Raw genomic sequence first — 24,033 nt, forward strand, 5'->3', positions numbered from 1 at the left:
ACGACCGCGCAATTGTTAGTTAAAGCAATACAGTGCCGTATCACAAAAAAATGGCCTGGTCATGAACGGGGGGGGGGGTAAATCTTCCAGAGCTGAAGTGGTTAAGCGGACATACGAGTCAATACAAGCTCGGGTCTTTCCCACAAACAAGATGGCTACAGCTGGTTGGCGCATGAGCAGTGGCGTGTGGTTTTTCCAGCTCCAACCCTACATGTTTCGTCATGCACGACGTCATAAGGGTCACATATTCACCAGCACACCACGGATCGTCAAACACGTCCAAATCTTTATAGAAGAATGATCGCATTACAGAAGACGTAGTGTAATGCTTCGCGCTGGTAAAATTGCGAGTGGGAACCTGCGATCCTCGTATATGTGAACAGGGCCTGAAAAAGCTTTATTATGCAACTGTATTCCCAAGTAACTAGCTTACTATTGGTAAAGGTAATTAAAAAAAAAAAAAAAAAAAGCTCAAGTCTCAAACACCCACAGAAATGCAAATACTAAAAAAACAAAAAAACAAAAAAAAGAAAACCGAAGTCTACATATCGACCCGACATGCTCAGATCAGGTGTGAATGCAACCCCACGTTCACCCAGCAGAGGGCGCAGTGTTCTCTGGACAGGGTGCAGTATCCATACGTAGCCACCAGAAGGCGCTGTGCCATTGAGGTCGGGAGATGGCGCAGCATTTATTGTGGTGACCAGACGAGCCGCAGTAAGTCTGTACAGTCTGTGTGTCTGTGTGGATGTGTGTATTGCATGTAGGGCCGGTAGGGGGCGCCGGATGTATGACCAGCCGAGGCGCAGTAAGTCTGTACTGTATGTGAGTGTTTATATATGTTTGTATTCTGTATAATGTCCGCAATGGGCGCAGTGAGTCTCTAAGGCCGGAAGAGGGCGCAGTGAGTCTTTATAGCGGGCAGAGGGCGCGCAGTGATGACACGTTCGGCTCCTCACAGCCCCGCCCCCTCCCGGGATCCGTAGTCTCCGTCGTTGTCTTGGTGACGGGCGGACAGCGGGCAGTCACGTGGAGGGAGCGACCGGTGTGTGGCGGGTGAGAGACGTCATTATATCCCTTCGCTTCCCCCTCCTTCCCCTCCCCCCCCATCCTCCTCTCCTGTCAGTGCTGTGCCCCCCTCCTCCCCCCTCCTGTCAGTGCTGTGCCCCCCTCCTCCCCCCTCCTGTCAGTGCTGTGCCCCCCCCCTCCCCCCTCCTGTCAGTGCTGTGCCCCCCCTCCTCCTCTCCTGTCAGTGCTGTGCCCCCCCTCCTCCTCTCCTGTCAGTGCTGTGCCCCCCCTCCTGTCAGTGCTGTGCCCCCCCCTCCCCCCTCCTGTCAGTGCTGTGCCCCCCCTCCCCCCTCCTGTCAGTGCTGTGCCCCACCCTCCCCCCTCCTGTCAGTGCTGTGCCCCACCCTCCCCCCTCCTGTCAGTGCTGTGCCCCCCCTCCTGTCAGTGCTGTGCCCCCCCTCCTCCTCTCCTGTCAGTGCTGTGCCCCCCCTCCTCCTCTCCTGTCAGTGCTGTGCCCCCCCTCCTCCTCTCCTGTCAGTGCTGTGCCCCCCCCTCCTCCTCTCCTGTCAGTGCTGTGCCCCCCCTCCTCCTCCCCTGTCAGTGCTGTGCCCCCCCCCTCCCCCCTCCTGTCAGTGCTGTGCCCCCCCCTCCTCCTCTCCTGTCAGTGCTGTGCCCCCCCTCCTCCTCTCCTGTCAGTGCTGTGCCCCCCCTCCTCCTCTCCTGTCAGTGCTGTGCCCCCCCTCCTCCTCTCCTGTCAGTGCTGTGCCCCCCCTCCTCCTCTCCTGTCAGTGCTGTGCCCCCCCTCCTCCTCTCCTGTCAGTGCTGTGCCCCCCCTCCTCCTCTCCTGTCAGTGCTGTGCCCCCCCTCCTCCTCTCCTGTCAGTGCTGTGCCCCCCCTCCTCCTCTCCTGTCAGTGCTGTGCCCCCCCTCCTCCTCTCCTGTCAGTGCTGTGCCCCCCCTCCTCCTCCCCTGTCAGTGCTGTGCCCCCCCTCCCCCCTCCTGTCAGTGCTGTGCCCCCCCTCCTCCTCTCCTGTCAGTGCTGTGCCCCCCCTCCTCCTCTCCTGTCAGTGCTGTGCCCCCCCTCCTCCTCTCCTGTCAGTGCTGTGCCCCCCCTCCTCCTCTCCTGTCAGTGCTGTGCCCCCCCTCCTCCTCTCCTGTCAGTGCTGTGCCCCCCCCTCCTCCTCTCCTGTCAGTGCTGTGCCCCCCCCTCCTCCTCTCCTGTCAGTGCTGTGCCCCCCCTCCTCCTCTCCTGTCAGTGCTGTGCCCCCCCTCCTCCTCTCCTGTCAGTGCTGTGCCCCCCCCTCCTCCTCTCCTGTCAGTGCTGTGCCCCCCCTCCTCCTCTCCTGTCAGTGCTGTGCCCCCCCTCCTCCTCTCCTGTCAGTGCTGTGCCCCCCCCTCCACCTCTCCTGTCAGTGCTGTGCCCCCCCCCTCCACCTCTCCTGTCAGTGCTGTGCCCCCCCCCTCCACCTCTCCTGTCAGTGCTGTGCCCCCCCCTCCACCCTCCTGTCAGTGCTGTGCCCCCCCCTCCTCCTCTCCTGTCAGTGCTGTGCCCCTCCCTCCTCCTCTCCTGTCAGTGCTGTGCCCCCCCTCCACCCTCATGTCAGTGCTGTGCCCCCCCTCCTCCTCTCCTGTCAGTGCTGTGCCCCCCTCCTGTCAGTGCTGTGCCCCCCCTCCCCCCTCTCCTGTCAGTGCTGTGCCCCCCCTCCTCCTCTCCTGTCAGTGCTGTGCCCCCCCTCCTCCTCTCCTGTCAGTGCTGTGCCCCCCCTCCTCCTCTCCTGTCAGTGCTGTGCCCCCCCTCCTCCTCTCCTGTCAGTGCTGTGCCCCCCCTCCTCCTCTCCTGTCAGTGCTGTGCCCCCCCTCCTCCTCTCCTGCCAGTGCTGTGCCCCCCCCTCCTCTCCTGCCAGTGCTGTGCCCCCCCTCCACCCTCCTGTCAGTGCTGTGCCCCCCCCTCCTCTCCTGTCAGTGCTGTGCCCCCCCTCCACCCTCCTGTCAGTGCTGTGCCCCCCCCTCCTCCTCTCCTGTCAGTGCTGTGCCCCCCCCTCCTCCTCTCCTGTCAGTGCTGTGCCCCCCCCTCCTCCTCTCCTGCCAGTGCTGTGCCCCCCCTCCTCCTCTCCTGCCAGTGCTGTGCCCCCCCTCCTCCTCTCCTGCCAGTGCTGTGCCCCCCCTCCACCCTCCTGTCAGTGCTGTGCCCCCCCCTCCTCCTCTCCTGCCAGTGCTGTGCCCCCCCTCCTCCTCTCCTGCCAGTGCTGTGCCCCCCCTCCTCCTCTCCTGCCAGTGCTGTGCCCCCCCTCCTCCTCTCCTGCCAGTGCTGTGCCCCCCCCTCCTCTCCTGCCAGTGCTGTGCCCCCCCCTCCACCCTCCTGTCAGTGCTGTGCCCCCCCCTCCTCCTCTCCTGTCAGTGCTGTGCCCCCCCTCCACCCTCATGTCAGTGCTGTGCCCCCCCTCCTCCTCTCCTGTCAGTGCTGTGCCCCCCTCCTGTCAGTGCTGTGCCCCCCCTCCTCCTCTCCTGTCAGTGCTGTGCCCCCCCTCCTCCTCTCCTGTCAGTGCTGTGCCCCCCCTCCTCCTCTCCTGTCAGTGCTGTGCCCCCCCTCCTCCTCTCCTGTCAGTGCTGTGCCCCCCCTCCTCCTCTCCTGTCAGTGCTGTGCCCCCCCTCCTCCTCTCCTGTCAGTGCTGTGCCCCCCCTCCTCCTCTCCTGCCAGTGCTGTGCCCCCCCCTCCTCTCCTGCCAGTGCTGTGCCCCCCCTCCACCCTCCTGTCAGTGCTGTGCCCCCCCCTCCTCTCCTGTCAGTGCTGTGCCCCCCCTCCACCCTCCTGTCAGTGCTGTGCCCCCCCCTCCTCCTCTCCTGGCAGTGCTGTGCCCCCCCCTCCTCCTCTCCTGCCAGTGCTGTGCCCCCCCTCCTCCTCTCCTGCCAGTGCTGTGCCCCCCCTCCTCCTCTCCTGCCAGTGCTGTGCCCCCCCCTCCTCTCCTGCCAGTGCTGTGCCCCCCCTCCACCCTCCTGTCAGTGCTGTGCCCCCCCTCCTCCTCTCCTGTCAGTGCTGTGCCCCCCCCTCCTCCTCTCCTGTCAGTGCTGTGCCCCCCCCTCCTCCTCTCCTGTCAGTGCTGTGCCCCCCCCTCCTCCTCTCCTGTCAGTGCTGTGCCCCCCCCTCCTCCTCTCCTGTCAGTGCTGTGCCCCCCCTCCTCCTCTCCTGTCAGTGCTGTGCCCCCCCTCCTCCTCTCCTGCCAGTGCTGTGCCCCCCCTCCTCCTCTCCTGCCAGTGCTGTGCCCCCCCTCCTCCTCTCCTGCCAGTGCTGTGCCCCCCCCTCCTCTCCTGCCAGTGCTGTGCCCCCCCCTCCTCTCCTGCCAGTGCTGTGCCCCCCCCTCCTCCTCTCCTGCCAGTGCTGTGCCCCCCCCTCCTCCTCTCCTGCCAGTGCTGTGCCCCCCCCTCCTCCTCTCCTGTCAGTGCTGTGCCCCCCCCTCCTCCTCTCCTGTCAGTGCTGTGCCCCCCCTCCTCCTCTCCTGCCAGTGCTGTGCCCCCCCCCCCTCCTCTCCTGCCAGTGCTGTGCCCCCCCCCTCCTCCTCTCCTGCCAGTGCTGTGCCCCCCCTCCTCCTCTCCTGTCAGTGCCGTGCTCCCCCCTCCTCCTCTCCTGTCAGTGCCGTGCTCCCCCCTCCTCCTCTCCTGTCAGTGCCGTGCTCCCCCCTCCTCCTCTCCTGTCAGTGCCGTGCTCCCCCCTCCCCCCTCCCTCTCCCGTCTGTGCCGTGGCCCCCACCCCCACCCCTCTCCCGTCTGTGCCGTGGCCCCCACCCCCACCCCTCTCCCGTCTGTGCCGTGGCCCCCACCCCCACCCCTCTCCCGTCTGTGCCGTGGCCCCCACCCCTCTCCCGTCTGTGCCGTGGCCCCCACCCCTCTCCCGTCTGTGCCGTGGCCCCCACCCCTCTCCCGTCTGTGCCGTGGCCCCCACCCCTCTCCCGTCTGTGCCGTGGCCCCCCGACCTGTCAGGGCCGTGCCCCCCCCTCCCCCTCTCCCGTCAGGGCCGTGGCCCCCCACCTGTCAGTGCCGTGCCCACCCCAATCCCTCTCCCATCTGTGCTGTGCCCCCCACCCCATCCCTCTCCTGTCAGTGCTGGTTAGAGCTATGAAGCTTATCTCAGCAGCAGTGACATTTATCAGAGTCCAGCAGCGTTTTTGTTGCAGCATTAAATATGATATATAAAGTGCATTGCTAGAAGTGAATGACTCAAGTAATATCACATAAATGAGCAAATATATAAAAAGAGAGTCCCAAAGAAAACCCCCCCCAAGGAAATATGTTCTATAGAGCAGTGACCCCACAGATGTGTTGATTAGTAGAAATTCTATAGGAACCCGGTGACACCGCACACGCTCAGATCCTGCTTACCCGAAAGCCAGGGACCCTCTGTTAGAGCGATTGTGTGTATTCCAGCTCACCAGCATAGATCAAACGATCGCTCTCCACCATCCAATATGTGATACGACCACAAGGGGGAGATATCAAAAGGGTAAACCCCAGAGCTCCAGACAGGTCGGGATATAAAAGGCAAAGATCGTGTAATATTGCTTAAAAACAACTATTTATTGAATAAAGCTGAGATGCACTCACATATTTGCAGATTAATACAGGCATGTAACGGTATTACAGGCCCCAACAATCCACGATTCCAGAGAGAAAAATGGCAGATTCTCTACCGCGCTTGCGCACGTCCGCCCAACTGGTTTCGTCACAACTGATGTCATCAGGGGCGCGCCAATGGTTGCAAAGAATAATCAACCTGGGAGGAAGGAGGCCCTCCCACCATTCCCACACTTAATGACAACAGGCAAATAGTAGACAGCGCCCCCCCTTCAAAAACTGATCAGAACAGATACTACACTAGAGGCAGAGAAGCAAAAATCTTTCTTTCTTCTTTTTTTTTTTCTTCTTTTCCAGTGGTGGTGCACAAAAACTAAACACCTAAGTGTACAAAAAGGTGCATGTGAAAAAAAACTCACCAAAAAAGTGCACATAAAGTTGTGTCCCTAGTCCGACTCTCGAAGAAGGAGGACTCTACCCCCCCCCCCCCCCAGGGGGCAGGGCTCAACTTGGTCCACCTAGCCAAAAGGCCTGGTGGACCCCTCTCCTAATGGTCAGATGAAGCCGACCAATGAGTACAGGGTGAGGGGCTTTCCCGAATCAGGGGAGGAAGGACCCTAATGGCCACACATCCCCCCCCCCCCCCCCCCAAACTTCAGGATAGACCAAAACCCTAAATCCAAGTGAAGGAAACACAAAGAAAAGTGCAAAGTGAGAGAAAAATAAATTCTAATGATAATAAACACACATTGTGTGATTTACATTGTCCCTTCTATTTCTATATATATATATATATATATATATATATATATCGGTCATCCCCCATCAAATCATTCTTTCCAGCTATTACCTTTTGTACCACCACCCCCCTCCCTTTAGAATGTAAGCTCTACGAGCCGGGCATTCCTGTACCTTTTGTATTGTACTGTAATTGTGTTGTCCCCCTTATACATTGTAAAGCGCTGTGTAAACTGTTGGCGCTATATAAATCTCGTATTATAATAATATCGGTGACGGCTCTGTATTTATTTTAATAGAAAAAAAACACAAAGTACTTTTTTTCCTAATTGATATCAAGCTGTCACATGACCCGGCTCTCTCCCAGCCTGTCTGCAGGGAAACATAAGCAGGAGGAGCTTCTAGTCCTGTGCTGCTGGTCACATGTTCAACATAAAAAAAACCAGCCTTTGGAATACAGAGTATAAATAAATAATATCAACAAATGGTTTTAAATTGTCATACAAATATGTATTTGTAATCAAATCTTTATTATTATTTTTTTGCCAATAACATGGTGTGGGCGGATTAATGCCAGTCGCAGGATGTGTCACTGCCCCGTCTGAGGAGGGCTGCTTCCGCCTAGCATTTGGATTTGCTGTCAGTCACTTTGCATCCAACCACAGAGAAGCTCATAGTGCTGGAAGGGACTGTTTGCTTGTGTCACGCCCCCCCTCCAGCCCGTGTCTTAGAATAACAGAGAGGCGAAGCCTCCATTAATCTACATGTAATATCCTGCTCCCCCATTGTGTTTTAGCTGGTTAGTGGGCATGGAGTAGGAGGGAAGGAGTGGGCTGTCATTGTGTATACGCCCACATGTGTGACTCTATAGTCACATGGGCTGCTCAGATGTGATGGGGAGGAAATGCTTAGCACAGAAACTCACTGAAAACTGAGCATGTGCTATCCCAGGGTCCATTAGAGAGATGTACACTCTATTCCTGTCCTGATGATGTTTTACCTGACAGGAAGTGAGGGAAACTCTCCAACAATCCCAAAAGGTATAGAAATACTTTCCTATAGAAGATTAGGGGAAGATAGAGCTGCACGATTAATTGTTAAGAATTGAGATTGGGATGCTTTTCCCTTCCAGATCTTACAACAGCATTTCCTGATTCTTTCTAACAAATGCAGAGAGTCCTCTTACAGCTTAAATTCCAGGCAGCCTGCCAAGCTTAAAAACAATATCCTGGATAACTATAAACAAAGTAACATTTCATTCTTAGATCAAAGGAATAAACTTCTGTCTGTAGATAATGCAAGTTTAACCACTTAAAGAGGAGTTCCACCCGAGGTCCAGTCAAAAAAAAAAAAATTAAAAGTCAGCAGCTACAAATACTGCAGCTGCTGACTTTTAATTGGACACTTACCTGTCCCAAGGTCCAGCGATGCGGGGGATCGAAGCCCCGCTTGTCTCCCCCTCCGTTTGGCGGCGCCGGCATTGCAACTGTGGGCGCCGGGCTGTGGCTTCACAGTCTGGCACCCACTGCGCATGCGCGAGCGGCGCTGTGCGCCGTGATTGGCCGCTCAGTCACCTGGGACCTGTAATGGGTCCCAGATGATTGACAGGAGGGAGGGAGCAGAGCGGAGCCCTTCCTGTGCCGAGGGGGAAGTGATGTCACCAGCCCAGGCACTGGAAGAGGCAGACTACGAGGGACCCCCTAGCAACAGGCATTTAGAGGTGAGTAAAAAAAAAAAAAAATATCCAAATGTTTTTTTGTATTTTTTTTTTTTTTTTAGGATTTTTCATGTAGTTTTTTTTTTTTTTTTTTGGGTGGAACCCCACTTTAAAGACTAAACCTTTTTCTAACACTTGCTGTTTAAAATCAATATTTATTGCCTGAAAATTAGTCAGAATGCCCATACATTTTATTTATATATATATATATATATATATATATATATATATATATATATATATACATACATACAGTGGCTTGCGAAAGTATTCGGCCCCCTTGAACTTTTCAACCTTTTGCCACATTTCAGGTTTCAAACATAAAGATATAAAATTTTTATTTTTTGTGAAGAATCACCAACAAGTGGGACACAATTGTGAAGTGGAACGAAATCTTTTGGATTTTTGAAACTTTTTTAATTAATAAAAAAATGAAAAGTGGGGCGTGCAAAATTATTCGCCCCCCTTGCGTTAATACTTTGTAGAGCCACCTTTTGCTGCGATTACAGCTGCAAGTCGCTTGGGGTATGTCTCTATCAGTTTTGCACATCGAGAGACTGAAATTCTTGCCCATTCTTCCTTGCAAAACAGCTCGAGCTCAGTGAGGTTGGATGGAGAGTGTTTGTGAACAGCAGTTTTCAGCTCTTTCCACAGATTCTCGATTGGATTCAGGTCTGGACTTTGACTTGGCCATTCTAACACCTGGATACGTTTATTTGTGAACCATTCCTTTGTAGATTTTGCTGTATGTTTGGGATCATTGTCTTGTTGGAAGATAAATCTCCGTCCCAGTTTCAGGTCTTTTGCAGACTCCAACAGGTTTTCATCCAGAATGGTCCTGTATTTGGCTGCATCCATCTTCCCCTCAATTTTAACCATCTTCCCTGTCCCTGCTGAAGAAAAGCAGGCCCAAACCATGATGCTGCCACCACCATGTTTCACGGTGGGGATGGTGTGTTGAGTGTGATGAGCTGTGTCGCTTTTACGCCAAACATATCGTTTTGCATTGTGGCCAAAAAGTTTGATTTTGGTTTCATCGGACCAGAGCACCTTCTTCCACATGTTTGGTGTGTCTCCCAGGTGGCTTGTGGCAAACTTTAGACGAGACTTTTTATGGATATCTTTGAGAAATGGCTTTCTTCTTGCCACTCTTCCATAAAGGGCAGATTTGTGCAGTGTACGACTGATTGTTGTCCTATGGACAGACTCTCCCACCTCAGCTGTAGTTCTCTGCAGTTCATCCAGAGTGATCATGGGCCTCTTGGCTGCATCTCTGATCAGTCTTCTCCTTGTCTGAGCTGAAAGTTTAGAGGGACAGCCAGGTCTTGGTAGATTTGCAGTGGTCTGATACTCCTTCCATTTCAAAATGATCGCTTGCACAGTGCTCCTTGGGATGTTTAAAGCTTGGGAAATCTTTTTGTATCCAAATCCGGCTTTAAACTTCTCCACAACAGTATTACGGACCTGCCTGGTGTGTTCCTTGGTCTTCATGATGCTCTCTGAGCCCTGAGACTATCACAGAGCAGGTGCATTTATACAGAGACTTGATTACACACAGGTGGATTCTATTTATCACCATCAGTCATTTAGGACAACATTGGATCATTCAGAGATCCTCGCTGAACTTCTGGAGTCAGTTTGCTGCACTGAAAGTAAGAGCCGGTTCACACGGGGGCGACTTGTCAGGCGACCTAGCCGCCTGACAAGTCGCCTCCCGTTCTGTACAATGGAACCGTTCTAATCGGAGCGACGCGAGTCGCTCCGACTTAGAAGAAAGGTTCCTGTACTACTTTGGGGGCGACTTGCATAGACTTCTATACAGAAGTCGTCTTGCAAGTCGCCGCGGCAGTCGTGTGCAGGTCGCCTCGGTGAGGCGACCTGCAAGTCGTGCCGCTTCTAATGTGAACCGGCGCTAAAGGGGCCGAATAATTTTGCACGCACCACTTTTCAGTTTTTTAATTGCTAAAAAAGTTTAAAATATCCAATAGATTTCGTTCCACTCCACAATTGTGTCCCACTTGTTGGTGATTCTTCACAAAAAATTAAAATTTTATATCTTTATGTTTGAAGCCTGAAATGTGGCAAAAGGTTGAAAAGTTCAAGGGGGCCGAATACTTTCGCAAGCCACTGTGTGTGTGTGTGTGTATATATATATATATATATATATATATATATATATATATATATATATATATATATATATATATAATGTGTGTGTGTGTGTATATATTTTTAGCAGAGACCCTACAGAATAAAATGGTGGTTGTTGCAATATTTTATGTCGCACTATTTGCGCAGCAGTCTTTCAAACGCATTAAAAAAAAAAAACACTTTAATGAATTAAAAAAAAAAAAAAAAAAAACAGTAAATTTAGCCCAATTTTATTTGTATAATGCGAAAGACGATGTTACGCCGCAAGAACCATGATCTTTATTCTAAGCAAAAAAAAAAATTGTGATTCTCATGTTAGCCGAAATCATGCAGCTCTAGGGAAAGGCTACACCCCCTGTAAGACTTATTTCTTTTTTTGTAATTCCTTTATTTAACCAAAAGTTGCATTATACAAGCCAAGGCAGTGGTAATACAAGATAAAATGATTTTCAGTATGCTGGTAACATATCCCTGTTGCAGATTTTCCCTCACTTCCAGTCTGGTAAAATGACGTCACCATGTAAAAACGCGTAGGCTTTAGAACCACTTTAAGTTCCGCTTTAACATGCAGCCACCTTTTTTGAGAAACACAAATGTTATGAGATGGTTTCTTTTTCCAGTTTGTCCCCCATAGGCTCTCTAGTCCAGCGTTGTCACAATGGCTGCAGACAGTTCAGAACGTGAGGAGGACAACGGGCCAGAGGTGGTCTCCAGCGGTAACATTCTGGAATCGTTCACCGAGAGCAAAGAGACACGAGATCTGATTGTCAACCTGAGAACTACCTGCGAGACGCTGGTGACCAGAGAAGTATGCACGCAGAGATTTATAGGTGAGGAGACCCCCTTTAACTGAGCCTTGTAGGATGGGCTGTGCAGGGAACGGAGGAATCGGAATGTGGTGTTTTCACTAAATTAAGAGAACATAAATCTGCTGATTATAGGGAAGACGAATCCTCAATATGAAATTCTGTCCCTTCTCTTATTAAAGTGATATTAACCCCTGTCAATCAAATCCCATGACACGGGGGCGGGACAGAGTCCTGTCTTTGTCAATGGCCGCAGCAGCAGGACTTGGGACCCGCGCCAGCACGGGTGCCCCCATGAAATGTGGGTCTCCGTGGGGGCACTCGATGAAGAGGAGGGTCCAGAAGCGCCGCCGGGGGACCCCAGAAAAAAAGGAGGATCGGGGGCCACTCTGTGCAAAACCTTTGCATGGAGCAGGTAAGTATGACATGTTTGTTATTTAAAGAAAAATTAAAATAAAAGAACCTTTAAAATCACTTTAACCACTTGAAGTCTGGGCCATAGCCGAATGACGGCTACATCGTGGACCTCAATTTCCGGGAGGGCGTCAAATGACGTCCTCCCCTGTGCACGCTCCCAGCGCGCGCCCTGCCCCGATCCTGACCCCTTACCATGCGATCAGCTGTCAGCCAATGATAGCTGATCACATGATGTAAACAATAGCTCGGTAATCGAGCTAATCGACAGCGTGAGGAGAAAAAAAAGCCGGTCACTGGTCACGAAGAGGAAGGAGGCACATCTGCCTCCTCTGTGCCCACTGCCAGTGCCACCTGCTAGTGCCCACAGTGCCCATGAGTGCCCCCTATCAATGCCCATGAGTGCCACCTATCAATGCCCACCAGTGGTGCCAATCAGTGCCCATCACTGCCACCCATCAGTGTCCATCATTGCCGCCTCATCAGCGTACATCAATGAAGGAGAAAAATTACCTGTTTGCAAAATTTTATAACAAAATATATAAAAATATACATTTTTTTTTTTTTAATTCGGTCTTTTAAAATTTTTTTTAACAAAAAATAAAAACCGCAGAGGTGATCAAATACCATCAAAAGAAAGCTCTATTTGTGGGAAAAAAATGATACAAATTTCATTTGTGTACAGTGTTGTATGACCGCGCAGTTGTCATTCAAAGTGCGTATGCACTGAAAGCTGAAAATTGGTCTGGAAAGGAAGGGGGTTTAAGTGCCCAATAAGCAAGTGGTTAAGGGATTCAGTATGTTTCCCACATATGTTCTCTATTACTGTATCAGAAATAATACTGCAGAATGTTGATCCCAGGGGGGTGGGGGGAGGGGGGGGGATTTTGCCTTTGATGGACAGAATTGATTTATTTTCCTTTTATTTTTAACTTTAATGAATCTGTTTTGTCTTTTTCCTGCCCAAGTTTATTTTTATTTTATGTCTAAAGCTTTATGAAAAACAGAATGTGAATGTTCAGTATAAAAATAAAGCAGGGGGGATGGAGGGGGGGGGGGCCCTATTAGGTGTTCTGACCTCATTGTCTTATTAATCTGTCTTTCATTGTAGTGATCATGGACAAATACCAGGAACAGCCGCACCTCCTGGACTCACATCTGGGTAAGTGTCACATGACCATTTACAAGGCAGAAGTTTGGATTTTTGGAATATAACTTATAAAGTAAATATGAAGTCGATTCGGAAGTTTTAGGGCCAACAGCAGCCTAACAGATAAATGCAAGACTCACATCCACCGATAAGCCATAACATTACGACCACTGACCGGTAAAGCGAGTGACATTAATTATCTCGTTACAATGGGTGGGATGTATTAGGCAGCAAGTGAACATCTTATCCCTGTGTTGAAAACCGAAAAAAAGTTAATCGCAGTTTGTTGTGTATGGGGTTGGGTAGCCGCAGACCGGTCAGAGGGTCCATGCTGACCACCGTGTCCACAGCCAAAAGCGCCTGCAGTGGGCACATGGCCATCAGAACTGGAGGACGGAGCATCATGTGGATTTCCCTGTTGCGACACTTACCTGGGGAAGAGATAGCACCAGGATGTGGTAGGGCTGGGGAAAAAAATCGATTTAAATCTTGAATCGAGTTGAGAGGTCAAATCGATTCAAAATTTAAGCAAATCGATTTTTTTAGATTTTTTTTTTTCACCGCGCCGGTCCTGAGGAGCTGCGGGCAGGAGTTTTTAGGCGAGGCCGCGGCTTCGGCCTAGTCCGCGGGGACACCGTGCCAGTCCTGAGGAGCTGCGGGCAGGAGTTTTTAGGTGAAGCCGTGGCTTTGGCCTAGTCCGCGAGGCCGGACGCTGCGGGCTAGGCCGAAGCTCCTCAGGACCGGCGCGGTGTCCAAAAAAAAAAAACTCGATTCGAATCGTGAATCGCGTTTTTTTTAAAGAAAATCTCCCAGCCCTAGGATGCGGTATGGGGAAGAAGGTGAGTCGGAAGCAGTGTGATGCCTTGGGCGATGTTCTGCTTGTTAATCTTGGCTCCTCCCATACATGTGGATGACACTTTGACACGTACCACCTATCTAAACATTGTTGGTGATCAAGTACACCCCCATTATAGAAACGCTATTCCCTGATGGCAATGTCCTCTTTCAGCAGAATAGCGAGCCGTGCCACATTGGAAACATGGGTCAAGAATGGTTTGAGGAACACAACAAGGGGTTTGGGGTGTTCACTTGGCCTTCAAATTCTCCAGATCTCAATCCAATCAAGTATCTGTGGGATGTGCTTGAAAAACAAGTCTGATCCATGGAGGTTCCACCTCACAACTTACAGGACTTAAAGGATCTGCTACTGATGGCTTGGTGCCAGATACCACAGCGTACCTTCAGAGGTCTAGTGGAGTCCATGCCTGGATTGGTCAGGGCTGTTTTGGTGGGAAAAGGGGGACCTACTTGTGACGGGAGTCACTTTGGGTGGGGGATCTGTGGAACCCAGAATTCCCTTGGAGAGGTTGGGAAATCCTTGTTTCAGCTCCCCGTGTACCTCCTATGTCTATTAGGGGCGCAGGCTGACTGAGAAAAACGATGGACAGCTGTTTAACGGACAATGAGAAGGTGGTTACTTAAAATGGAACCGTAATATTTATCCACAATATCTCCCAGGATATATATTAAGACTATTCCTGGTTTATTTGATTCTGAACTCGACATATTACCGTATATACTCGAGTAAAAGTCGAGGTCCTAATTTAGCACAAAAAAATGGGAAAAACTTATTGACCCGAGTATAAGCCTAGGGTGAGAAATGCGCAGCTACTGTAAGTGGAAAAGAGGGTCAACAATGCCCATTTGCAGCCTCACTGTGCCCATTTGCAGCCTCACTGTGCCCATTTGCAGCCATAGGTCCCCTGAACTTCAAACTCGGTAGTTAAGGGTTCCTAGGTGCCCCCTAGCTGCAGCCAAAATTTGGGGTCTCTGGACCCAAAGGGTCCCGAAATGACATTGCTGCAGATGGACACAGTTGACCAACTTTGGGGCCCCATATCTTGGGGTCACTTAGTGCTAGGAACCCCAAATTTGGTGTGCAAACCTAGTGGAACTAGCCCCATAAAAAAGCCAAAGCTGGGGTTCCTAGCACTAAGTGGCCCCGAGATACAGGGGCCCCAAAGTCGGTTCAGAAAATGTCAAGCACTTTTCTGCAGCAGAGAATGACATTTTCCGAACCCATTTTGGGGCCCGTATCTCAGGGTCACTTGGTGCTAGGAACTCCAGCTTTGGCTATGTTATGGTACCAGTTCCACTGAGTTTGCACACCAAATTTGGGGTTCCTAGCACCAAGTGGCCCTGAGATACGGGGCCCCAAAGTCGGTTCGGAAAACGAATTTTTTTGCTGCAGAAAAGTGCTTGACTCCAGTATAAGTCGAGGGGGGGCATTTTCAGCATAAAAAAATGTGCTGAAAAACTCGACTTATACTCGAGTATATACGGTAATTGAAAGAGCTGATCACAGGCCTCTAGAACTGTGTAGGAGCCAAACAGTCTACTACTACTCTAGGCTGTTGCCTACTAGGCTGAGGAGGGGGAGATCACTGTTTGTATTGTTAATTGTGATTAGGTCTGATAATGTGTATTATCTGCAGTCATTCAGGTGGATGGGATTAGCCATGGGTCAGCCCTACTTCGTTAGCTAAACCATAGTGTGATGTTTTGAGTAAATATTTATATAGGGATATAGGGACTGACATACTTTTCAAGTGTATAAAAAGGCTGTATACTTGTCCAATAAATCATTTTAACAATCCTTTTACTGCTCTGGTCTAGTATGTCAATGTAACGCCTTTAATAAAACAATGTAAAAAGATTCTCCCTTTTTTTGAAATATTTAAAGTGGTTGTAAAGGCACATTATTTTTACCTTCATATATTCTGTGCATGAAGGTAAAAAACCTGTGAGCCAATCAGGAGGCGGAGGGGGTGGGGCTGAGCCCTGGCTCTGTATGTGAATGGACACACACAGCCGCGGCTCGGGAGCACGCCTGCTTGGGTTCCCCCAGAGCAAGCTGCTTGCTGTGGGGGCAACCGGCAGAAGGGAGGGACCAGGAGCGCCGCCGGAGGACCTGAGAAGAGGAGGATCGAGGGCTGCTCTGTGCAAAACCATTACACAGAGCAGGTAAGTATAACATGTTGGTTTATGTAAAAAAAAACAAAAAAAAAAACAAGACTTTAATATTGCCTTAATCCATGCTGAGTAAGCGCTGCTCTGAGTTGTCCTCTGTGTTGAACACAAAACCATATAGCCAAATGTTTTTTTATTGGGGTCACTGAGAAGGCAGGGGGGTCAGCCCCCCCAAAATGTATAGGAGGGGGATATAGGATTGTCCTTCATTTTAGTAATGATTATTTCTTATTTTGCAGAGTGGATGTTGGATCTCTTACTGGAAATCGTTCGGGATAAAACGTCCTCGCCTCTTCTCTTCCACCTCGCCTTTAAATTTCTCTATATCATTTCTAAGGTAATTTCCTCCTCGCTCTGTCTTCTGTCTATGTCTGTATTATGTGTATTAGAATTGGAGGATCTCCATCTCACACATATCCTCTCTGGCAGGTACGCGGTTATAAAATTTTTATCCGCCTTTTCCCCCATGAGGTGGTGGACGTACATCCCGTACTAGACATGATCCGTGCGCAGAATCCTGCCGATCCCGAGGTAAGCCACATCAGTATAGAAAACTATTAAGCGGAACTAAACCCTCCTGTCCTGTACAGCCGAGGAAGCTGCCATCTTAGCCTCTGATCTGTAGCTGCCTTGAATACTACACATGTGATCAGTTATGAAACCAGACATTTGATAGCTTAGTTCAGAGCACAAGCAACTGTGACAGTTATCATTCGCAGTGTGCCTTGAATGTAAGCAGGGAAGCAGTTCAGTTGAGGGGTTTAGTTCCACTTTACATTAGACAATACAGTGTGTGTTTATTGAATCATTTGTATATCACCAATAGATACAAATCCCCCCTTCCCACAGCTCACCCTCTCCATAATCCCCCCCCCCCCCCAGCCCACAGGTTGCCTTCTCTTCTCTCGTCCACAGTTCACCCCCCCCTCCACTTCACATGCTTAGATTTTTGTTTTTACACAATGGAATCTGCAAACCATCGAATAGCCATAATTCCCCTTCTGATTGATTTAGGCTTCTTTCACACTGCTCCATTGTAAAAATGAATATGTGGTTTTGATGTGTTTTCCCTTTAATTTCAATGCACTTTTGGTGCTTTTTTATTTTATTTATTTTTTTAACTGTACCAAAAATGCAGCATTCAGGGATTTGAAAAACTCAACGGGCCCGCAACTGACCAGTGTGAAGAGTTCCAAAGGATTGAAAGTCGGAGTAAACTCCCATGCATGACTTTAACCCTATCATAAGGCTTACCTGTAGGCAGGGCTTTTTTCTCAGAGAATAGGTGCAGGAACCCACCTTCCCCATTCAACTCCCCGCCCCCAATCCCGCCATTCCTCGGGAAAGAGAAGTAAAGTGTTGCCAATAATGGATGTAGTCAAGGCTCACCTTCTCCCCCTGTCCACAGCTCACCTCCCCATCCACAGGTCACCTTCTCTTCCCTCGTCCACAGCTCACCTCCCTATCCACAGGTCACCTTCTCTTCCCTCGTCCACAGCTCACCTCCCCATCCACAGGTCACCTTCTCTTCCCTCGTCCACAGCTCACCTCCCCATCCACAGGTCACCTTCTCTTCCCTCGTCCACAGCTCATCTCCGCATCCACAGGTCACCTTCTCTTCCCTCGTCCACAGCTCACCTCCGCATCCACAGGTCACCTTCTCTTCCCTCGTCCACAGCTCACCTCCCTATCCACAGGTCACCTTCTCTTCCCTCGTCCACAGCTCACCTCCCCATCCACAGGTCACCTTCTCTTCCCTCGTCCACAGCTCACCTCCCCATCCACAGGTCACCTTCTCTTCCCTCGTCCACAGCTCACCTCCGCATCCACAGGTCACCTTCTCTTCCCTCGTCCACAGCTCATCTCCGCATCCACAGGTCACCTTCTCTTCCCTCGTCCACAGCTCACCTCCGCATCCACAGGTCACCTTCTCTTCCCTCGTCCACAGCTCACCTCCGCATCCACAGGTCACCTTCTCTTCCCTCGTCCACAGCTCATCTCCGCATCCACAGGTCACCTTCTCTTCCCTCGTCCACAGCTCACCTCCGCATCCACAGGTCACCTTCTCTTCCCTCGTCCACAGCTCACCTCCGCATCCACAGGTCACCTTCTCTTCCCTCGTCCACAGCTCACCTCCGCATCCACAGGTCACCTTCTCTTCTCTCGTCCACAGCTCATCTCCGCATCCACAGGTCACCTTCTCTTCCCTCGTCCACAGCTCATCTCCGCATCCACAGGTCACCTTCTCTTCCCTCGTCCACAGCTCACCTCCGCATCCACAGGTCACCTTCTCTTCCCTCGTCCATAGCTCATCTCCGCATCCACAGGTCACCTTCTCTTCCCTCGTCCACAGCTCACCTCCGCATCCACAGGTCACCTTCTCTTCCCTCATCCACAGCTCACCTCCGCATCCACAGGTCACCTTCTCTTCTCTCGTCCACAGCTCACCTCCGCATCCACAGGTCACCTTCTCTTCTCTCGTCCACAGCTCATCTCCGCATCCACAGGTCACCTTCTCTTCCCTCGTCCACAGCTCATCTCCGCATCCACAGGTCACCTTCTCTTCCCTCGTCCACAGCTCATCTCCGCATCCACAGGTCACCTTCTCTTCCCTCGTCCATAGCTCATCTCCGCATCCACAGGTCACCTTCTCTTCCCTCGTCCATAGCTCATCTCCGCATCCACAGGTCACCTTCTCTTCCCTCGTCCACAGCTCACCTCCGCATCCACAGGTCACCTTCTCTTCCCTCATCCACAGCAGCTCATCCCCCCCCCCCCCCCGCCCCCACGCACAGGTTACCTTCCCCCTCATGCACAAGTTACCTTCTTTTCTCTCATCCACAGGTTCACCCCCCCCACACAGGTTACCTTCTCTTCTCTCGTTTAAAGTTCACCCCCCCATCCACAGGTTGCCTTCTCTTGTTCACAGTTCGCATCCCCCCCTCACACCCATAGGTTACCTTCTCTCGTCCACAGTTCACCCCCCCCCCACACATACACACACACACACACACACACACACACACTCACCCTCTCCACCCCTTTACAGAGCTCATCCACCCCCAGCCCCCCCCAACCCCCCCCCCCCCCCCCCCCCACAGGTTACCTTCTCTTCTCTCCTCTCTGTGGCCTGGTATGGTTCAGGATGGGGGGGCTGGGGGTGGATGAGCTCTGTAAAGGGGTGGAGAGGGTGAGTGTTTCCTCGTTTCCTCCCATACCTGACCTGCTGGGCTGCATGCTCAGATAAGGGTCTGGTATGGATTGGGGGGGGGCCCATGCCTCTTTTTTTTTTTTTTTTTCTTGATTTTTGTGTTGGGTTTCCCTCCAAATCCATACCGTCCCTGCTTTGGTGCTTACAGAGCGCATGTTCCGGGGACAAACTACAGAATGTCCTCAGCGCTACAGAACAGGTCCAGTGCTTTAACCTGCATATGTGAGAACCTCCACAAACATATAACATATTGTAAACATATGATTTGTACATAGGGGTATGATTGGGATTGGTGGTACAAGGTGAATTGTTTTCATGTTAACCCCTCCCCCATTATATCTCTCTGTAGACATGGGAATCTCGCTACATGCTGCTGCTGTGGCTCTCCATGGCTTGTCTTATTCCATTTGATCTCTCCCGATTGGATGGGAATCTTTCTACAGAAGAAGGACAAAAACGCCAATCTACCATGGACACCGTCCTGGACGTTGCTAAGGTGTGTGTTTTATAATGTACTACCTGTATTGTGTTTTATGTGTGTGTGTTTTTTTTTTTTTTTTTTTTTTTTTTCTCTAAGGCTCAAGAATCTGATGCCCATAATTTTAATATAATTTTTTGTTGGCTTTGTTTCAGTCCTACTTGCTGGTGAGCGACAAAGCCCGAGATGGAGCCGCTGTGCTGGTATCAAAGTAAGTTTGAAACGTGATGACTTTGAAGTCTGTTCCAAAACCAACACATCATCACTTCTCTTGTCACACTGCAACATCTTTCATTAAACACAACCTTTTTTAATTTTTATTTAATATAAATAAATAAATATATATATATATATATATATATATATATATATATATATATATATATATATATATATATATATTATATATTGGATAGAGCAGGGGAGGACTATAACCCCTGGCAGTTTTCCCTTCACTTCCTGTCCCATAGCCAAAGGGGAAGTGAGAAATCTCTGCAAATTTAAGGGAACCCCCCAGCTCATCCTCATTGGAAGATTTCCCTTCTATCACTTTTCTGGGGACAACCCAAAATTTGGAAATTTCTTTTACTTTCATAATTAATGATAACGGGAAACAGGACAAACAGAGAGGATGATTCTCAATAACGGGGACAGGGAAACAACAATAAAAACTGACAGGGGGTCTAATTTTGCCTTTTAGTTATACTTTAACCACTTGCCGACCAGCTCCTCCTACATATACGGCGGCAGGTTGGCTCTCCTGCGCAAATAGCCGTATATGTACGGCGGCTCCTTTAAGAGCCATAGGCAGCGCGTGCGCCTCCGCTGCACGCCGGGGGACCCGATGGGCGCGATCGCCGCCGGGCCACCCGCGATCACGGGCACAAGAGCCAGAACGGGGATTTGTGTGTGCAAAATCCTTGTTCTGACAGGGGAGAAGATCTGCTGTTTGGAGTAATATGTCTCCTCCCCCAGTCAGTCCCACCCACACAGTTAGAAACACTAACTAGGGAACACATTTAACCCCTTGATCACCCCCTAGTGTTAACCCCTTCCCTGCCAGTGACATTTACACAGTAATCAATGCATTTTTATTGCACTGATCGCTGTATGAATGTCGATGGTGCCAAAAATGTGTCAAAAGTGTCCGTTCTGTCCGCCGCAATGTCGCAGTCCCACTAAAAATCACCGCCATTACCGGTAAAAATAATTAAAATGCCATAATATCTATCCCCTATTTTGTAGACACTACAACGATATACACTTATTGGGATTTTTTTTTACCAAAGACATGTAGAAGAATACATATTGGCCTAAATTGATGAAGAAATTTTAGTTTTTTAAAATGTTTGTTTTTTTTTTTCTTGGATATTTATTATAGCAAAAAGTAAAAAAATATCGTGGGTTTTTTTTTTTTCAAAATTGTTGCGCTTTTTTTGTTTATAGCGCAAAAAATAAAAACCGTAGAGGTGATCAAATACCACCAAAAGAAAGCTCTGTGGGGGAAAAAAAAGGACGTCAGTTTTGTTTGGGTACAGCGTCGCGCAATTACAGCGACGCAGTGCCGTATCGCAAAAAAATGGCCTGGTCAGGAAGGGGGGGGGGGGTAAATCTTCCGGAGCTGAAGTGGTTGATGCTTAAAGTTTGGAGTACATGCAGTGCACCATCTGTGCGTTGTGGCGTGTTGTAAAACAATGGCGGGTGGTCTTTAAGATCTACATTGTGGTGCATTATTTTGAATGAAGTGACTTAAAGTATTATAACCTGCTCCTAATGCACCGCAACACATCTTAACGATGTGAATGAGCCCCTTAAAGTGATTGTAAAGGAAGAAATTAAGAAATAAACAAACATGCTATACACCTGCTCTGTGTGATGGTTTTGCACAAAGCAGCCCCGATCCTCCTCCTCTCGGGTCCCCCACAGGCGCTCTGGGCCCCTCCCCCTGCTGAGTGCCCCCCTAGAAAGCTGCTTGCTATGTGGGCACTCAGGCATGCTTGCTCCTGAGCCAGCTCTCTGTGTGTGTCCATAAGACACACACAGAGAGCGCGGCTCAGCCCTGCCCCCACTCCCAGCTCACTACCTGCGATTGACAGCAGAGGGAGCCCATCTCAGCCAATTCGGGAGGGAGAGACCCGGGGGAGCCTCAGCTCTTGTGCACATCACTGGATCGGAATGGGGGTTGGGTAAGTATTAGGTGGGGGGGCTGAGGGGGGAGCTGCAAAAAATCTTCAGCCTTACAACCACTTTACTCCTTTCGAATGCCTTTTTGCGCTGCACACATTTACCAAATGCCGACCGCCCCACATACATTTACTGTGGCAGGGCGACTGCTCTGGGCAGAATTGCGTACCTGTACGTGAGTCTGCACTTCTGGGTCTGCGGCGCGCACGCCGTGATTGGACACAGCCGAAGCCAATCAATAGGGTCTACCTGTCTCCCAAACGATCGACGGGTCCCCGCTGATCGTTTGGGAGACAGGCAGAACAGCGATCTGTGAGAAGGGGATCCTTTGTCTCTGCTAAGCAGGAACACAGATCTCTGCCTTCCCACAGTACAAGCACCTCCCCCACAGTTGGCAAGCACTCCCTAGGAACACACTTAACCCTTTGATCGCCCCCGATGTTATCCCCTTCCCAGCCAGTGTCATTAGTATAGTGACAGTGCATATATTTTAACACTGATCACTGAATTAGTGTCACTGGTCCCCAAAAAGTGTCAGGTTGTCCGCCTCAATATCGCAGTCCTGCTATAAGTCGCTGATCACGCCATTACTAGTGTAAAAAAATCGATCCCATAATCTGTAGTCGATATAACTTTTGCGCAAAAAAAAAATCTATATACGCTTATTGGGATTCTTTTACCAAAAATATGTAGCAGAGTACATATTAGCCTAAATTGATGAAGAAATTAGATTTTTTTTTTTTTTTTGTTATGGAACAATAAAAAATATTGAATATGAAGAAAGTAAAAAATCTATATTTTTTTTTCAAAATTTTCGGTCTTTTTGTTTATAGCACAAAAGATAAAAACTGCAGGTGATCAAATACCACCAAAAGAAAGCTCTATTTGTGGGAAAAAAGGACCTCAATTATATTTGGGTGCAGCGTAGCACAACTGCGCAATTGTCAGTTAAAGTAACGCAGTGCCGTATAGCAAAAAATGGCCTGGTCATGAAGGGGGTAAAACCTTCTGTAGCTGTAATGGTAAATGTTTTTAGGCCTGAAGATTATGTAAGACTCCCAAAACAGTATTTATTTTCTGAAAGCAGACTCCCTGGAGAATACATTAGTGGTCATTTTTTTGATGTCACACAATATTAGCGCAAGGCCAGGGGCTGCCTGGCAACTTTTGGCCCAGGGGGCAAGTACAACTTGGGGGGGGGGGGGGGGGGGGGGGGGGGGCACGGCCCCATGGTGCCCCCCCTCCCATTCTCCCTCTTCCATGCCTCCTCCAGACCCCATCCCAGCTGAAGCTGCGCTCCAGGTACTCCCTGCTCACCGGGCCAGTCTGGCTGGACAGCGTCTGCTGTACCAACTCCGGGTTCCCAAGGTGGCTGGCAGGGGGAGGAGAGGCACGAAGCCGGCCTTGGCTCAGACAAGGCATACACCATCCATGCCAAGAGGAGGAGGGTTGGAGACAGCGGCCTGCGTTCTGTCCTCATCCTCATCCCACACTTGGTAGGACAAGGATTTTTTACTCCTCTTCACCAGGATGCCTTTAGGCATGTCTGCTGCGGAAGTGATGCGCCCCTTTTTCTGGGCATCAGAGAGGCTCACGGGACAATTGCCCCGCCCAGGCCCAGTCCACCCCTGGTGCAAGGAAACTGAAAATCTCAGTAAAAGAAAATACTAATAAGTTAATTTTAAGGCACATAAACCCAATATATTACCTATTTTGTTTTTTTTTTTGGTAAAATATAAAACATAAGGCTGCACTGAGTACATAGATACCCAATGTGTCAAGCCTTAACATTGCGTGCAATTAATACCCACAACCTTAATAGGTAGCAGCGCTGCCTAAAATGTATGTGCTAGCAAATAATAAAAAAAAACATGTATAAATCCACTTTCCGCCAAATCGCGCACCTAGAGCGTCATATGGCTTTAAGTGGTTGTATCATCCCGGCACCATTTTATTTATTTATTTTATTTTTTTGAGCCAGCTCTTTTGTAGTAGCAATTGAACCACCTGATCACTATTACAAGCAGCGGAAAGGGACGTCCCCAAGCCCCCCCCCCCCCCGCCTGAGCTCTCCCGTCCCACTGGAGACCTGTGCTACCAGCCGGCACATTTACTGGCTAGTTGGAGACCCATACAAAGCTGGGATCGCCTTTAATCGGCTCTCGGCTATGGTAACCCAGAAGTGATGACCTGACATGTTTACCCGGAATGTCAACGGCGACAATTTTTATAAATCGACTGCATTTAAAATCACAGATCTTGGTGGTGTTAAATGCTTTCAAGGGCAGGAGATGGAGTTTGGGCCCTATAGACCCCAGATCTCTCCATAGAGAGGACCTGTCACGTGCCTATTGCTGTCACAAAGGATGTTTACATTCCTTGTGGCAGCAATAAATGTGATAAAGTAATAAAAAAAATTTAAAGCAAGATTGTAAAAATAATAAAAAGAAAATTTAAAGTGCCTCCATCCCCCCCGTTCTAGCTCGCAAAGGCGACTGCGCATGTCGGTCTCACACACACGCAAACAGCGATCGTCCCACACAGAGGTATCGCCACAAATGTCAGATCGTGGTCAGTAATT

General features: G+C 50.0%; 1 protein-coding gene across 3 annotated transcripts in view; it reads left to right on the forward strand.

Moving 5' to 3' along the window:
- Positions 1-578: 578 nt before the first annotated feature.
- The window catches only part of TBCD (tubulin folding cofactor D), a 353,196-nt gene continuing 329,741 nt past the window's right edge, over positions 579-24,033 (forward strand). Inside the window, exons 1-7 of one of the 3 annotated variants that reach the window (XM_073606952.1) lie at positions 579-717; positions 10,800-11,009; positions 12,511-12,561; positions 15,819-15,916; positions 16,009-16,110; positions 19,140-19,286; positions 19,424-19,479. In XM_073606952.1, the coding sequence (XP_073463053.1) occupies positions 10,838-11,009; positions 12,511-12,561; positions 15,819-15,916; positions 16,009-16,110; positions 19,140-19,286; positions 19,424-19,479 (626 nt within the window). In that variant the 5' untranslated portion in view covers positions 579-717; positions 10,800-10,837. Of the gene's footprint in view, positions 809-902; positions 1,057-10,799; positions 11,010-12,510; positions 12,562-15,818; positions 15,917-16,008; positions 16,111-19,139; positions 19,287-19,423; positions 19,480-24,033 lie in introns of those variants that run through there. The other 2 variants (XM_073606954.1, XM_073606953.1) reach the window with 2 other exon arrangements.

Source organism: Aquarana catesbeiana, linkage group LG12 (genome assembly GCF_042186555.1).
Source record: "Aquarana catesbeiana isolate 2022-GZ linkage group LG12, ASM4218655v1, whole genome shotgun sequence".
Taxonomy (NCBI): domain Eukaryota; kingdom Metazoa; phylum Chordata; class Amphibia; order Anura; family Ranidae; genus Aquarana; species Aquarana catesbeiana.